The sequence below is a fragment of the Adiantum capillus-veneris genome, chromosome 13 (genome assembly GCF_014529385.1).
Source record: "Adiantum capillus-veneris isolate H3 chromosome 13, ASM1452938v2, whole genome shotgun sequence".
NCBI classification, from domain to species: domain Eukaryota; kingdom Viridiplantae; phylum Streptophyta; class Polypodiopsida; order Polypodiales; family Pteridaceae; genus Adiantum; species Adiantum capillus-veneris.
The window spans coordinates 57,026,733-57,042,662 of NC_140943.1; the positions used below are offsets into that span (position 1 = coordinate 57,026,733).

At 40.1% G+C, this 15,930-nt stretch overlaps 1 protein-coding gene across 2 annotated transcripts; it reads right to left on the reverse strand.

Annotated features, from left to right (window-relative positions):
- Positions 1–3,492: 3,492 nt before the first annotated feature.
- On the reverse strand, positions 3,493–8,824 carry LOC147444051 (calmodulin-like protein 3). 2 transcript variants are annotated; one of them, XM_086526790.1, is made up of 3 exons: positions 8,733–8,824; positions 7,678–8,541; positions 3,493–3,947 (listed from the first exon to the last, which is right to left on the reverse strand). In XM_086526790.1, exons 2-3 carry the CDS (start codon positions 8,000–8,002, stop codon positions 3,691–3,693), a joined length of 582 nt encoding a protein of 193 aa, XP_086382916.1. In that variant the 5' UTR covers positions 8,003–8,541; positions 8,733–8,824; the 3' UTR covers positions 3,493–3,690. The 2 variants fall into 2 exon arrangements, with proteins under 2 accessions (XP_086382916.1, XP_086382915.1); XM_086526789.1 differs by lacking the exon at positions 8,733–8,824 and having other exon boundaries at positions 7,678–7,992; positions 8,454–8,726.
- Between the last annotated feature and the right edge of the window lie 7,106 nt (positions 8,825–15,930).

A 15,930-nucleotide genomic window follows, 5' to 3' on the forward strand; every position in this document is an offset into this window, starting at 1 on the left:
ACTTCATACCAAGGATCGACTTTATCATAGGAGGTTCTCAATGATTACCTTTTGAAATGAAGCGCATACAATTTCCTGTGAGACTTGCATTCGGACTGACCATCAACAAGGCACAAGGTCAAACACTTGGATTCTTAGGTTTATACCTTGCTACACCTGTTTTTACTCATGGTCAATTCTACGTAGCAATGTCCCGTGTGCGTTCTTCTACTGCCATAAAGATTTTGATAGATGGTAGTCAAACATCGATAGCAAATTCAAATGCAAATCCAATGGCTTGCAGCCCAAACATTGTCTACAAAGAAGTGTTAGCGGTCAGAAATGTTTAAGGTATCATACTATCTTTCATCCATGCATTACTCTTTGTCATTAACTTTTTGTTAAGTGAAGTTATATATTAATCCTAATTTTTGTTAATGATTATAGATGGCCAGCCGACAATCAAATACACAATGGATAGGGTAATCTGATGCAGCTTTGGGATTCTTGCCATATCTATTTGAAGCTAAAGATCGATAGGTAGTCAGTGACAAGAAGACGGTGTAGATGGCCATGTTGAGGCAATTGGTGGAGATCAAACCATAGAGTAGCTGCTCTCTCTCTCTCTCTCTCTCTCTCTCTCTCTCTCTCTCTCTCTCTCTCTCTCTCTCTCTCTCTCTCTCTCTCTCTCTCTCTCTCTCTCTCTCTCTCTGCGACTTTAACTCAACCACGTGATCTTTAAGGTCTCTTGGGATAGTTTCCTACGACGTTAACTAATCTTCTTCTTCTTCGCTCTGCCTATGAATTATAACCCCAAACATAAACATAGGTCAGTTAACTTGAGCCCCACATTAATAAATGTTTTTATTAATTATAAGAGTCTATGATTAAAGCAATCCGAAACCTGGCCTGCTTTGATGCTAGAAACGATATACTAAGTTTGCAATTTCATTGCCTTCTAAATCCGTGAGACTTTCAAGTTGAATCACAAGACATGAGATCCCTCCTCCTCATTCTTCTCTTGTATAACACAAGAAGAGGCACCACCTCCACTAGTTGTAGTAATTGCAATACATCCACCACTAGCTGCAAATCTTTTCTTTCTTATAGCTAGGACCTCTTTCACATTCTTGACTCCCAAATCCTTGAAAAAGAGGTCAAGTTTATCATCATCAACCTCAACTCCTATTGATGTCGTCAAGGCCTAGAGCTACCTTGCTATCGAGCAGCAATGGCAAGTACGCTTGCCCAAGCATAATTTTCGACCTTGCATTTCACAATATGTTGATATGGGCAAAAGAATTTATGATAAAATTGTTAGTTAGGGATTATTGAAAGAACATATTGTGCTTGGCACTGCCTTGGTCGACATGTATGTCAAATGTGGTGCACTCCATAAAGCACAAAAAGAGCTCCTTGTCTAGGATGTTGTCTCTTGGAATGCATTGATTGCCGGATCTAGCCAACTTGGGCACGATCAAGAAGCTTTGGGTTGTTTTCGTCGGATGTGAAGTGAAGGTGTCTCTCTATATGCAATCACATACGCTTGCAGCTTGAAGGCATGTTGTCTCATGGAGAGCATGGATTGCACAATGGGCACTATGTATGTCAAGTGCAGTCACTTTTTAAAGGCAGTGTGTATGTCAAGTGCGGTGCACTTCTCAAAGCGCAACAGGTGCTCGATGAGCTTCCTGTCTGCAATGTTGTCTCATGGAGTGCATTGATTGGAGGACATGTCCAACATTCCCCATAGATGTGCACGCCGCACTAGATGCCACTACCATCCCTATGGAAAAGATACACCAATCGTAGTCTACATCTGTCAAGTAGTGCATTTAATGGATGTGGCAATGTGCAGGTCAACTCATCAAGCCCCTATCATAGTTACGGATGCACCTAAACAATGTGCACATCTCTGGTTTTGAGTAGCATGTAGGATCGAAGGCTACTCTCCCCTTTATCAACAACAAAATTATCCATACAAGTGCACCCCCAATGGATGCTACTACCATCCCTATGGAAAATATGTGCCAATCATAATGTGCCTCTGTCAAGTAGTGCATTTAATGGACGTGGCACTGTGCAAATCGACCCAGCAGGCCCGATCATAGTTATGGATGCCCATTTTGACATGTTATGTGTGCACATGGTCAAGTATTATTATCACATACGGTTGCATCTTGGAGGCAAGGGTCGGCAATCCCTAAGCTATTTTCAACAGATGTAGAGAGAGGGCCTCTCTCCAAATCCAATCACGTACACTTGCACCTTGAAGGCATCTGGCATTATAACAAAAAACGCTAATATGGTCAAAAAAATTACGATGGTATTATTAGTGTGGGACTGTTGAAAGAAAATGGGGAATAGCGAGCAGTGCAATTGCTCGTTACTTCGACAAAACTTGCTACTCTCAAATGCTTCTATTCCTCATCTCTCTCTCTCTCTCTCTCTCTCTCTCTCTCTCTCTCTCTCTCTCTCTCTCTCTCTCTCTCTCTCTCTCTCTCTCTCGTTCTCGTGTTGAGAGTCGATGCTGCTCCGGCCACATGAAATTATGTGACAAAGGCATTTTTTGTGAGGACTTTACATCTCTCTCTCTCGTGTTGAGAGTCGATGCTGCTCCGGCCACATGAAATTATGTGACAAAGGCATTTTTTGTGAGGACTTTACATCCAAGGTGTCACGGTAAGAGTGAGCAAGACCCGCCAAGCGCGAGCTAGTGTGTCTTTAGAATGGTATGCCCTCAATTTTGCATGGTTAGTTGGAAACCTATGATATTGATGGCAGTGTATCATAGTATCCTGCCAAAAAAAAAAAAAAATTCCATTTGCGCTTTTGTTTACATCTTGAAAGATATAATATAATCGTGTTTGCTTGCAACTTATAAATGTGCCTTCTTTTCTAACTTTAGAACCCATCCTTAGCACAAAATATTGTTTGCAAACAAGCATGTAAACGCACTTTTATTTACATCTTCTTTTTTATTCTTATTAACATACTTTCTTAAACGATATAATTGTGTCTTCTTTCAACTTATAATTGTGCCTTCTTTTCTACCTTTTAGACCCAGCTTAGAACAAAGTATTGTTTGCACATTAGCATGTAGAATGTAGATATATATTTTGTGCATATGTGGAATCTATATTTTCTATAATGGGAAGGGATTCCATCTCCCTCCCCTTGACAAATGGCGTATTCTCCTTGCTCCGGTCAGCTTCGATGGTGTGCTCTGCAGCCCCACGCTCAGTGCGCTCACAAAGAGAAAAAGAGAGAGAGGCAACGGAGCCATTAGCCGTACTAGTATAAGTAATAGCTACATAATTATTGACGGTGAGCATATCTATTTTCTTTAGAATATTTGATGTCAGCACAAGGAAAGAGGCCCACTTAGACATTTCTCCAAAAAAAAAAAATGTTGCTTATACATTTTCAAAAAAGATCAAATGTGGAGGATAAAAACACCATAATTATACATTTCTATTTATTAAAAAAAATCCTTTCCTATAAATCAATGTGTGTATATCAATTAAATAGTTAGATTTTCTAAATACCCCTTGAATAAAGGGTTTCCTTTTGCAGGAACAAGGATCAAAGCTTACACTTCTCTTAAGAGTAGACCTTGTAAGGATTGTGATCATAAAAGACTCATTGGAGAAAGAAAATGGAGTATCATAACTTCCATATTCAATTTCATTATATTTATAATGTGGTTGCTTACTTGCCTCCCATCATGGTCTCAAATTCTAAAAAGCTCACATGACCATCTCCATCTGTATCCACTCTTTCGATCATGCTGTGAATGCGAGCGAGGCAAGTGCGGGACGAGAGTAGGCCAAGCTCACAAAGTGTATCCCTCAATTCAGTAGGAGAAATTAAGCCATTTCCATCTTTATCAAACACTTTAAATGCATCTTTCATGTCAGCTTTGGGATCCTCCTCCTCCATTTCACTATCTTCCCTTGTAGCATGAGCTATAATTACAGCAACGTAAAAAAAATTAGTCCTAATAAAGAGAACATTAGATGGAAACAAATTGTACTCAAAGCACAAAATCAAACAGTGACCAAGTTTAATACCCTGAATGGAAAGAATTTGTATGATCATTTTAAGTACTCAACACACAATTATGTATGAGACAGAATTTCCATCCATATGTTTCAAATGAGAGAAGGAGAAGTCTGTATAAGTTTCATTTTCTATCTACCTACAGTGATATGCGAGTCGGTGCTTGAAAAAAACCTAGGTTTAGTGTAATCCCACCTACAAATTTTGAAATTTACCTCTAGATTTTATAGTTGAAGGTGAGAAAACCTACAAAATTTTGAGAAAATTAGTGTAATTCTGTGCAAAAACCTTCAAATTTTGTCAATTTACCTCAATTGTTTCACATATGTAGGTTTGCCAAGTTTTTGGAGAAAAGTTTTTCCGAGCACTGACATTGCGAGTCTACGTATTAGTACGGCATGAAGCAACTCAAAAAACTAGGCGTGCAGCATAAAGCAACTCAAAAAACTAGGCATGGCCAATGTTAAAGGCTTGGATTCATAACTAGGAGGTTGTGGGCCAAATTCTTCTTAACTCTTTCATTAAAAAAAATAACCATCTGATTATAGCTGAATTATTGAAGATCTCAAGGGAGAACGTGTAGCATCATGTAGCTCACAATACAAGAGTTGGGCCACTTAAGAATGGTACAACAGGTCCACAATGACAATAAAAAAGTAAATCAGTTGCAATTGCATATAGAAAACAAAGCGAGACCGAGGACCGATGCGGTAAAACGCCCATTACTTCTTCAAAGACATTGGGACATAATAACTAGCCTTCATATACACAAGAAGTTTTGGACAAATTCTCACAATATTTCCCACATTGTGACTTACCTCAACATCATGAGCATCTGTGAGGGAGGCGCCACATACCTAGCTAGGTACGATTGGGGGCAGGGGACCGCCGGCCCAGTAGGGGGGCCGGCGGTCCCGTGTCCCCAATCGTACCTAGCTAGGTATGTGGCGCCTCTCGAGCAGAAGCTCATGATGTTATGCATTGTATGAAAAACAATGAAAAAGACTCCGTTTTCTTACATGAGAAACTTTCTAAATCTTCTTGTGATAGAGGATCCACATAGGTATGGAGACTCTTCTAGGAGTAGTGAGCACCTACACCCATTAATTTTGTGGACACTAGGGATAGTACATGACTAGTCTCTATACAATGTCAGCTTAGCCTCATGTACGATTGTCGGAGCACTGTCATCTATTTCCCACCTCAGACCTCCACCTTCTTCACACAAGTAGATCACACGGCCACAATGGTGTAGTTAATAAGCATTTATGTCATGTTGGAGACACACTGCACATTTGGTTTTACCTAAGTTTAATATAATTGTATGTGAAGGCTTTCCTAGGAGTTGAACTACTAACACTATGGTGTGCAAATTTCGTTATAACAAGATGTTTTACATATTGGGCATTTCTCTAGAGAGGGAGAGTATATCTAAGCACGGGGGATGGACTAGATTTAGGAGGGAGGTAGGTAGGTCCTACAAATTTTGAAAAAGAAAATGAGTGCGAATCTTGGCAGATGAGGAAAAAAGCGAGATTGTGGCCGTGGAGGTCCTAATTGCTTGGCACTGCCTTGGTTACATCAGAAAGCATAGAAAGTGCTTGAGGAGCTTCCTATCAAGGGCGTCATCTCTTTCACATATTGCAGGATATGCTACCATTACGAGCAGGGCTATGAAGCCATCAACTGGCGAGACGAGGGTTCGATCGTTGTCTTAAAATTCACGAGCTTTCAACCTTCCAAAGTGGAGAGAACATGGTTGGAATTTGGGGAGATTCTCGTGATATAATTTCAAATAGAGCAAGTGGGAGGGATTCTTCTGTTTGCTTAAACATGTAATAAAACTTTGATCTATGATTGATATTGCAGCTTTTTGATATAGTACCAAGAATGCGATTGATACCTATACTATAAGAGTGAGAGGACCTTGACAAGGCATATGATAGGATAACCTGGTCATTCGTGCAAGAAACGTTATTGGTTCACAAATTTGTCAAGCTAATAGTACTCTTGGAGAAGGGACTCTTCAGAATTGCTATTCAACTTAAGAATAGTTGGCTGTTTTGAAGTCAAGAGATCTATTCGTTAAGGTTTCCCCTTGGCTCCTCTTTGGTTTGCCGCCTGCAACCACCCTGTTATTGCTATGTTGGTAGAAGCGATAACAAGGTCAGATTCACGGGCTATAAGTCCAAGAAACAATTGATTGTGACAAAGAACAATAGAACAGTTACAAGAGGGTGGGTTATCACAAAGGATAATGAAAACGATAAATAGCTTAAGCTATTAAAAGCGAGGTCTCTTCAGGGAAAGGTAGGGATGAGAGTCGATGGCGTCCTAAGCTGGATTGAGAGCTTTGACGAGTCGTCTTGGAACTGAGCAGCGAGGTGATGAGAAAGGTGGGATCCCAGTTCCCATGGCCTTCTTTGGCTACACACAGTAGAAGATTTTCATATAGGAAAACGGAGTCTTTTTCAGTGTTTTTCATACAATGCATTACATCATGAGCTAATTCTGCTCGAGAGGAACCGCAAAACTTCTTGTGGTACAATGGTGGGGACGGGCGGGGTCCGTTGATGTTGACGATCTCCTGGGCAGTGCAGTGTTTTATGTAGAATCTCACATATATCAGCTAGGAGTCAAGGCCCTTTTTCTCTTATATGAGAGGGGTAGCAGCTTCAAAAATTACACTACACGAGTATCAAACATGATCTTGCATAGATTGATACAAATGAAAGATGACGTAGGTGACAACTCCTTCGCAATTGTAAAAGAACATGGATTTTAACAAAAAGCAGTTCTTCACATTAATGAGGAAGGATTTGTCTCACAACCAAGATACATGGATTCATACCTCTGGCATGGGCTTTGATATATCACAAGACATCTTTGCATCTCTTACTATCAGTTGCGAAAAGAAGAGATATGTAGATACACTTTGACATCTCAATGCAGCAAGTATACCAGCTATGCAAGTGAGATCGGACCATTACATATATCGATGCCTAGAATATTATGAGATTTGGGGACGATTTCATTGTCTCTTCATAGACAATGTCCAACCTTTGTCGAGGGTAACGGATTACCCTAATCAGAGATTCCTTGGGCTATTCTAGCTGGACATACACCGACAAAGACATGCTTTATTACAGAGGTCGACATGCTCTAGCAGAGAACCCATCAAGAGGCTCAAGAAGGGCCCAAGACATGTCACTTTTCAGCTCATTAGACTCTCTTGGATAGAGCTACAGAGATGAGTATATTATCCACCCTTGTCCCTCTTAAAGCAACGATACATTTACCATTGTTCTTTACAGAGGAGAAGAGTCGACACACTGCCCCATTAGAGAGTCTATGTGATGGTACTTAGAGTGGCAGCCCAATGAGAAGATCAGCTTTTGGGAGATATGCTCCTAGCTGGCTCTACTAGTTCACTTATTTGTTTACATTTCAGCATTTGTTACTTTAGACTCTGTAGATCAAATGAAGCAGCACAATTTTCTGCGCTTGAGACTTGGGGTCTTTTGGCCTAATAAACAACTAAATCCCACCATTATAAGTTATATAGATTCATCTACTCTCTCTCTCTCTCTCTCTCTCTCTCTCTCTCTCTCTCTCTCTCTAAATGCTTGCCCTCACCTGAGCCATTGGACTGATCATCACCACTTTGTAAGGTTTGGGTTAGAGCCACAAACTCGTTGAAGTCCAAGCGACCATCGTTATTCCAGTCACAGCTCTTGAGGATCTTGAGGAGGCCTGCCTTGGTCATGGGGCAGCTGAGCTTTTCCATATATGCACACAGCTCTTCTAAGGTAAGGAAGCCATCATGGTTGGCATCAAACATATCAAACACTTTGCGCAATCCACCCAATTCCTCGGGGCTCATCTCCTCAATTAGACCCACCTTGCCATTGCCATTGAAATTTGCAAAGGCAGGTAGAGTCGGGCAGCAGCCTGCAAACATGATTGCCCAAAATGCCTTTTGTTTCAAACTTATGCCTTAAAGCCCAAGTACAGAGAAATTGATATGCAATAGTGCAAAAAGCGGTGAAATGCTTTCAAAAGCTTGATGCCAATCTCCCAAGCGCTCTCAAAAATCGCCCAAATGCGCTCAGATGCACAATGCTCACATGCTAGCAAATCGCTCAAAGATTCAGAGGGAAGTCGCCCACTTGCACATGCAAACGGCCCAAATGCTTTGAATCACCCAATTGCCAGCTTAAAAAGCCCACATGCGAATCGTTCAAATGCTTGGGAGATGCAAACAGGCCAACAATCGCTCAGAAACTCATGAGAATGCAAGTCTCCCAAATGCCTAGAAGCTCAAGTACAAATCGCCCAATTGCTTGGAATTTGAGATATAAGTCGCCCAGCTCAGATGTGCAAATTGCACGAAGGCTTGGACAATGCCGCACCGCTGCCGCTTGCGGCTGTGACAAGCAGTTGCCTGAATGCTCGGAATGTATAGTCGAAGCTCAGATGCACCTCAAATGCTTTTAGAGCCTGCAGGCAAATCGACCGCATGCTTAAATCAAATAGAAGTCGCCCAAATGATGCAAATGCGCAAAGCTGTGGAGTGCAAAAAACACAGAGAAATTGAGCCGCTATAATTTTGAGAAGAAAGCTTCAAATGATTGACTTGATCAGACGCTAGTGATGGCAGAATCCAAGGGCTTGGAGAAAGACAAGGCCACCTCAAAGAAGAAGAGAACGTGCAGAAGTTGTGTATGCCACTCAAACGTTGTGACTTGTCAAAAGCTTCTCTTCGTTCTTTCAACGGAGCGCAGGTTGGCCCATAATCCATTGACGCACCGCCAAAATTTAAACCGCCTCTTAACAGTTTGGCCCTGCTTTTGTCCCATAATTGAGAAAGCCATTCTTTTTCTTTTACACAGCGCGGTGAATTTAATTAGAGAGGAGAAGCAGGGGGAGAAATCCTTTAAAAAAATAGGAATAAAGTGAGATCCCTTTAGAAGAGAATGGGAGATCCATGCGACGCAACAGGCACTCTCTCTCTCTCTCTCTCTCTCTCTCTCTCTCTCTATATATATATATATATATATATATATATATATATATATATATATATATATATATATATATATATATATATATATATATGGCTCTCACGTCCACCTTACTCTGTGGTGAGACGTACCCTTATGTCTGTTGAGTGTTGTCGAATATTGCTGCACGGCAGCAATATTCATTGGGCAGGAGCATGAGAGGGTCTCTCTCTCTCTCTCTCTCTCTCTCTCTCTCTCTCTCTCTCACACACACACACACACACACACATTGGAGATGGCGCGTCTTTCTCTCTCTCTCAAGCAGTCACTGCCTGCGTAGTTCAACTGGGCAACACGTGCAGAGGGTGTGTGAGTTTTTTTTATGGCTTGAGTTGCAAGATGGTGCAACCGAACGAAGGCACTCGAGGGGATACGGGAGTTAGTTGCGGAGATCATTCTCCTATGGTATGTGTGTGAAGCCTGCAACAACTTTTTGGAAAGGGTTGTATATCTCTAGTAAGGCGTATAATAGAGAATTCAAGGAATCTTGGGGATGAATTGAATATAATATCGAAGGAGCGAAGAGTATGTATGTAGTATGCCACGACACTAAGTAACACCCATCGTTAAATGTGGGGTGGGTGGAAGGAGCCAATAGTATGTATGTAATATGCCACGACACTAAGTAATACCCATCGCTAAATGTGGGGTGGGTGGTAAGGGGATGGACGGCTGGGACAAATCGGTGGAATTTGGAGGCAAGGTTAACTAGTACAAAGGCTCCCCCAACCCCCACAAGCCAAGTTTTGAACCTTCGACATGGTGGTCGACCATGTTTCAAATCGCGTAGGCTAACCACCTCACTTGTGCGCACATTGTGTACCTCAATTCATACGTACATTCTTATATTGTGAGCTAACATGTGTTGCCCAAGTTTTTGGATTTAATTCATGTCCCAATAATTTTAGGTTTCTTTTTTGTGGAGGTTGTTATTTGGCATGGAAGTGACAAGGTCTCACACACCCACACAAATGGAAGGGGGGTAACAACTTACAAGGCAAAAATCTAACAACAACTCTGTGGGTGTACTTATTTGAAAGGAGGGGGTAATTGGAAACAGGTACCCTCTCCTCATGTTAGTGTCTCATAAAATCGAAAGCGTCACTCGTGCCAAAATGTCACTAAAGCGTGATGTGGATGTGGAGAGAGAGAGAGAGAGAGAGAGAGAGAGAGAGAGAGAGAGAGCCAATCATCTATTGAGCGATAGAGATAGAGTACGTGAGACCCTCTCATGCTCCTGCCCAATGCACATTAATCAAGAAGCTCTTGATGGAGCAGTTTTCCTCAAGAAGCTCTTGATTCCAAGCCTAATAGGTACATGATCCATGTTCATGGAAAAGGGTCCCTAATAGATGAAGGGGCCAGGGCCCTATAGCCCTATAGTTGAGAAGTCCTTTAAGTATCTACTAGTATGTGACCCGCGCGTTGCTGCGGTCAAGGAAACATGGCATGTATTCTCATAGGGCTATTTTATGTTCCAATTAGAACACTATCAATACTCTCTTTCTACATGTATAGACTATTGTATTTATAAAAATGATCCATGACACAACCTCTTGATAGATTTTAACAAACATGAATAAATATAAGATGCTACAAATTAAGCATTCTTTAAAACCAAGCTTTGGACATTCTCACAAACACTATCTTTCATGAGGTGATATCCTTTGTTCAACAAACTTAGGAGTGCTCTCCTTCTATTGGGGTGGGTAGAGAGAGAGAAAGTCCTCCTTTTGGTTTATATGTAAGATGATGCAAAGCATACTTCACAACCAAGCTTGGGAGCTTCTCATAAACATTATCTTTCATGAGGTGCTATCCTTTGTTCAACAAACTTAGGACTGCTCTCCTTCTATTGGGGTGGGTAGAGAGAGAGAGAGAGAGAGAGAGAGTCCTCCTTTTGGTCTATCTTGATCTAGCAATGCTACCAAACTTGATAATAGAGATTATATAAGTTAGCATGGTGTGAAGAGATGAATGCTAAGAGAAGTCAATGTGAATAAAACTTTTTTTGAAAATGGAGTGGGTTCTAGAATTGGTTTCAATGATAGGAACACAATTGAATTCAGTGTCTCTACTCCACTCTCTTACTTGCTTCTATCCTTGCGTCTTTCTTATGAGCAAGACATGGTAGTAGTGCACATCATAACAGCCTATATAATAAGAAGGATATCTTTTCCATGGTCTACCTAGGGTTGACAAAAGTGCTACCAAATGAAGAAGTACAAACAGGCTAAGCTAGCAAGTTGTTAAAGATGAGGACCAACGACTACTACATTGTGTAAGAAAAAATTAGGGCTCATAGTTTCCAATGTACCGAGAAAGTTTCAAGTTTCAAAGAGATGTTTTGGCTTTCTATTAATATTAAGAATGTGATTGACCCTTCCATCTATGTTTCTCTCTAGATGACTCGCTTGCATCTCTTTCTATGTTTTTTGCACAAGCATAGTAATGGTTTAAATCATCGCCTAATCACAATAATGCATAAGAGACTTAATACAATAAGGTTCACACTATTTTTTCATTTACACTTTCACGTCATTTGCATCTTTAAATGTGATAGAATTGAAAGTAGAATAAGGTTGCTTAGTTGTTTATTTTTGTAAAAGTTTTGGTCTTTATGTTAAACTGAAGCATGTGGTGCAAAATGAAGTCGATGAATCAAAATCATGCATGCCATTGATCTTTCTCTCCCTCTCTCCCCGACACAAAAGCATGTTCCTCTTTGTGAAAGCATATTGTATTCAACAATTTACATGCTTGAGACTATTCCCTTATGCACAATCTATATCATACCAACCATTTGGCTTAGCTCCTTAGCTCTTGCTCCCTTACATGTGAGACCGAACATTGAGGCAATGTATGAGAGAATCTTTTTGTATGCGCATTATATCCTTTGAAAATTTAAGAGTACAAATATCATACCCTACTTTAGTGTTCATCTTTTGATCAAGTCAAATTTATTTTCTTACATTTTAGCCTGTATCACGACCTACATTTCTTTCTCTCCTAGAAACTTCATTGAGTCAATTTGTTAGTTGCCACCAACACCATGTAGAATTTTTCACTCTACTTGGGAGGTTGAAATGGACTAAAGAGTAGACATGCTTGCGGCAGCTATGTCTCCCAAGTACCAAATGGAATAGTCATCCATCTTGGAATGATGTTGTAGGGTAAAAAGGGATCCTCTACCCGCTAAGACAAATTGATTAATGACTATGGCTTTATCTCGTTTACCTCATAATCGAGGATGAATGTGATTTCAAGAGAGAGGTAATGTCATAAAATCTAATATCTTACCAATCCAAATGATTTTCTCATATTAAACTGATCATTTAATGTGGGATAATAAATGGGAACAAGGGTTAGAATATAGACATGTGCTTATGGATCTTTCTCAACACGGGGCCAATGGTAAAGGGGTCCAAATGAGAGATGGTCTGTCAAAGAGAAATGCTACCTAATGGAGCTTAACAGACATTAGGGTTAGCTTTATTAAATACCTCCAAAATTTAGTGCTAAAAAATCATTTGACCTTACGCAAGTTAGGGCTAACCTTGAGGTGGGAATCATACCCAAGCATGAGGTGCTAAGACGCTTAAAGTGGTTGTGGAAACCTTGCCCAAAGCTTGATGTGATTTTTGTGCTTAAATGACTAAGGTTTTTGAAATGTTAAATTCAAATATAAGTTCTCAAGAGGCATGAACGAACGTCCATGCTTGCTTGATTGACTAAGGCTTGAAGTATATAATTCAAAACAAATGACTTAAGAAGCATAAAAGACACATGCTTGCTTGATTGAATAAGTCCTTGAAGTATTCCATTCAACCAAATGACTTAATTTGCATATGTTCAAATGATCCACTACATGTGGCCCTCATGATGTGCTTGAATGCTATTGGTTAGGTTTTAAAGGGGTCCAATGATAATTTAGATACATAAAAAATTATAATTAAATTCTTTCTCTCAAAAGAGGAAAAAGAGGACACAATGTCCAAAGGAAATAATAAAATAATACAAGAGAGAGAGAGAGGTGTGGACCAAGCATGAGAGGGGGTGTATACTTTCCCACACACACACACACACACATTCTCTCATTGTGTGGACTGCAAAATGCAAGATCTTCATTAGCTCCTTCTCCAAGTTTGTTGAGAAGTGGAGAGCCTACACCAACACTCTTGGCTATGGAATGCAAATCCAACCAAGAGCCATGCTTCAATGCTTAAGTTTTTCATATTCTTCATCTTCATTACTATGCTATTATGCTATGCTAAGCAAGAAGAGTGATGATAAGTGAGGAACTATTTCTTTCTCCTATGGAATGTTTCTTCTTCCTCTTCCCTACCCTCATTCTCCGCCAGCTCTCTCCACCTTCAAAGGTGTTTAAGGCTTTGGGACTGAGGCTTGGGATAGTTAATGCTTTTTGCAAAGTTTATGTTAAGCTCGTGATGCATGAAGCTTTCCATCTTCATAGCATCACCAAGGTCACAAGGAACACAAAGATTGTATTATAACAAAGTCTCTCTTGATGGGAGAATCGCTAATACAAACGCCGTTTGGAGGGGGGACTGGCTTCAAGTAAATCCGGTCCTCATCTATTGTCATGTTCTCTAATACTCTCTCTCTCTCTTACAAAATTATTGTTCATGCCAAGTTAATTAAGTACTATGTTTATGTTGCTACCATCAATTAAATTCACCCTCCAAGTTCTCAAAGTAACCTCACAAAAATGCTCACTCTAATTCTCTTAATTCCGCTATTCTCAAAGTTCATAGGCCATTAGCATTACACCATAGCTAGTACTAGTCCTCCGTAGGAGCATAATGGTCTTTTCAAAATTCAATTTGGATTTGAATTGTGCATAATACAAACAAGATAAATTTTTTTGTTAAAAGTACAATAAAATTCTACTTTGTTCAACTTTTGACTAACAGAGCGGCTCTAGACTAATAGCCACCAACTGATTTTTATACAAGTTGTGGAAATCAGGGTTGGCAGCTCAAATTGCCTTCGATTGGAAGATTGGATACATCATTAAAGATTAAAGAAATATCATCTACCTCTCATTGTTGACATGTTTGATAAGATTCATGAAGCAAAGGAAAGGAAGTAGAAAGCTCAAGCCATTCAAGACCAAGCGAAGGAGGAAGCAAAGTTGCAAGTTATAAAGCACAAAGAATGACAGAATATTTCACCGATTCAGCCAATAGAAACACCACCTCCTCCTATTGAAGATGTCTAGATTGAACAGAGTTGGCTTGGAGGTATGAATGTACGCATCAATGTCTAGCTTTCCAATGGAGCAACAGAAAGAGCACTTGTGGATACTAGAGCACACGTTAATGCCATGCGGTATTGTGTATACCTCAAACTATCTAGCTCCATAATGTCACCAACAAAGATTGAGCTCCGGGCAGCTAACAAAGGAACAATGGTCAATTTGGGACAAGCCAACATCTCAATTAAAATCGATGGTAACCACTGCCCTTATCAATTCCACATCATGACAGACATGGATCTTAATGAAGAAATCATCTTGGGAGTTTCATGGATACATACCCCGGGGCGGTCACTTTTTACAATGTGTATGTTATCACGTGAGTTAACCGAAGAGGATTATTAAAAGATCAAAATGTATCAAAATGTATACATACAGAGGGGGGTGGGGGTTTTTTAAATAGGCACGTAGTGTAAATATAGCATGTATATTGAGGTATTATTAATAACCTCTTGAACGCACATGATATAGGAAGCTTTTGATAAGTGACCGCCCCGGGATACATACTTACAAAGCAGTTCCAGATTAGCAGGATGATACTTTGAAGTACCACCCCAAAGACACATCGTACATCACTCCCTTGGCACAAACCGATCATATTTGGAATGTACAACCAAATCTAAAGGAGTCACAGCACACCATCATGCCGCAACAATCTCCAAACATCCATGAAAGATAAATCAAACATGTTTGGATAAAGAAATCCATCATGGAAACCAAGCCCAAGCAAATATGGATACCCAAAACATTAATTTCACATCAGTCTTCCAAATCATCCAAGCCACGCTTTCAGCAAACAAAAAACCCTCAAAGAAAGCTTAAACGGTGAACTAAATCCAAACAACAACAAATGATTCATCAAGTTCACATGAGTGCAAATGGATTCCCAAATTCAAATTGGAGAAGCCAACAACCGCACCACAACCAACATGGCAATGGAGACCCAAACCCTCAAACCGACAACCATCTTCACAGTCTAAACCAATCTTTAAGTGGGTACCCAAAGTTAAGCCAAGCCAAATCACCAATCCACAAATAGTACTCACTAAACTAACCATCAAAAAATGGGCAATTCGTCTTCAAAGTCTCTTAATCAGAAAAGGAAATTTAGATGAAACCTCACCAACGAAAACCACTAAACAATTCATTCAGTACCCTCGTCTTGCACAACAACGTGTTACCACTGCATCTCTTCCATAAGCAGTATAGGGCCACATTCCATAGTTTTGCATGGACACGTTGTTCACGCCCATGCACATTGCATAAACCTTCATCCTGGTCGACTCAGAATGGGAAGGGGGGAGTAGCAGTTGCTAAAACGGCATATTGCAAGATCTTAAGCTACATGATGATGAAAGATCATGTGTATAGTTTATAAAGTTTATTTTGATGCTTAAATTCTTGCTTTTTAGCATAATTTGACTCTTATCAGGCACAATAATGAGCCATATTGACAAATTTTGACAGACAAAATGCGTAAAGTGAGAGTATGTACATATGAGTGTGAGGAATAATTTTGGCTAAATTTTTGGCCAAGTAAAAATAATT

Bases quoted from the DNA above. Each gene is read 5' to 3' on its own strand.
- LOC147444051 (XM_086526789.1), bottom strand. From the start codon at position 8,562: ATGCGGTCGATTTGCCTGCAGGCTCTAAAAGCATTTGAGGTGCATCTG. The intron at 7,993-8,453 runs GTGCGGCATTGT...TCATGTTTGCAG, and splicing joins CACAGCCGCAAGCGGCAGCG to GCTGCTGCCCGACTCTACCT. The intron at 3,948-7,677 runs GTGAGGGCAAGC...CTGTAATTATAG, and splicing joins TGATCAGTCCAATGGCTCAG to CTCATGCTACAAGGGAAGAT.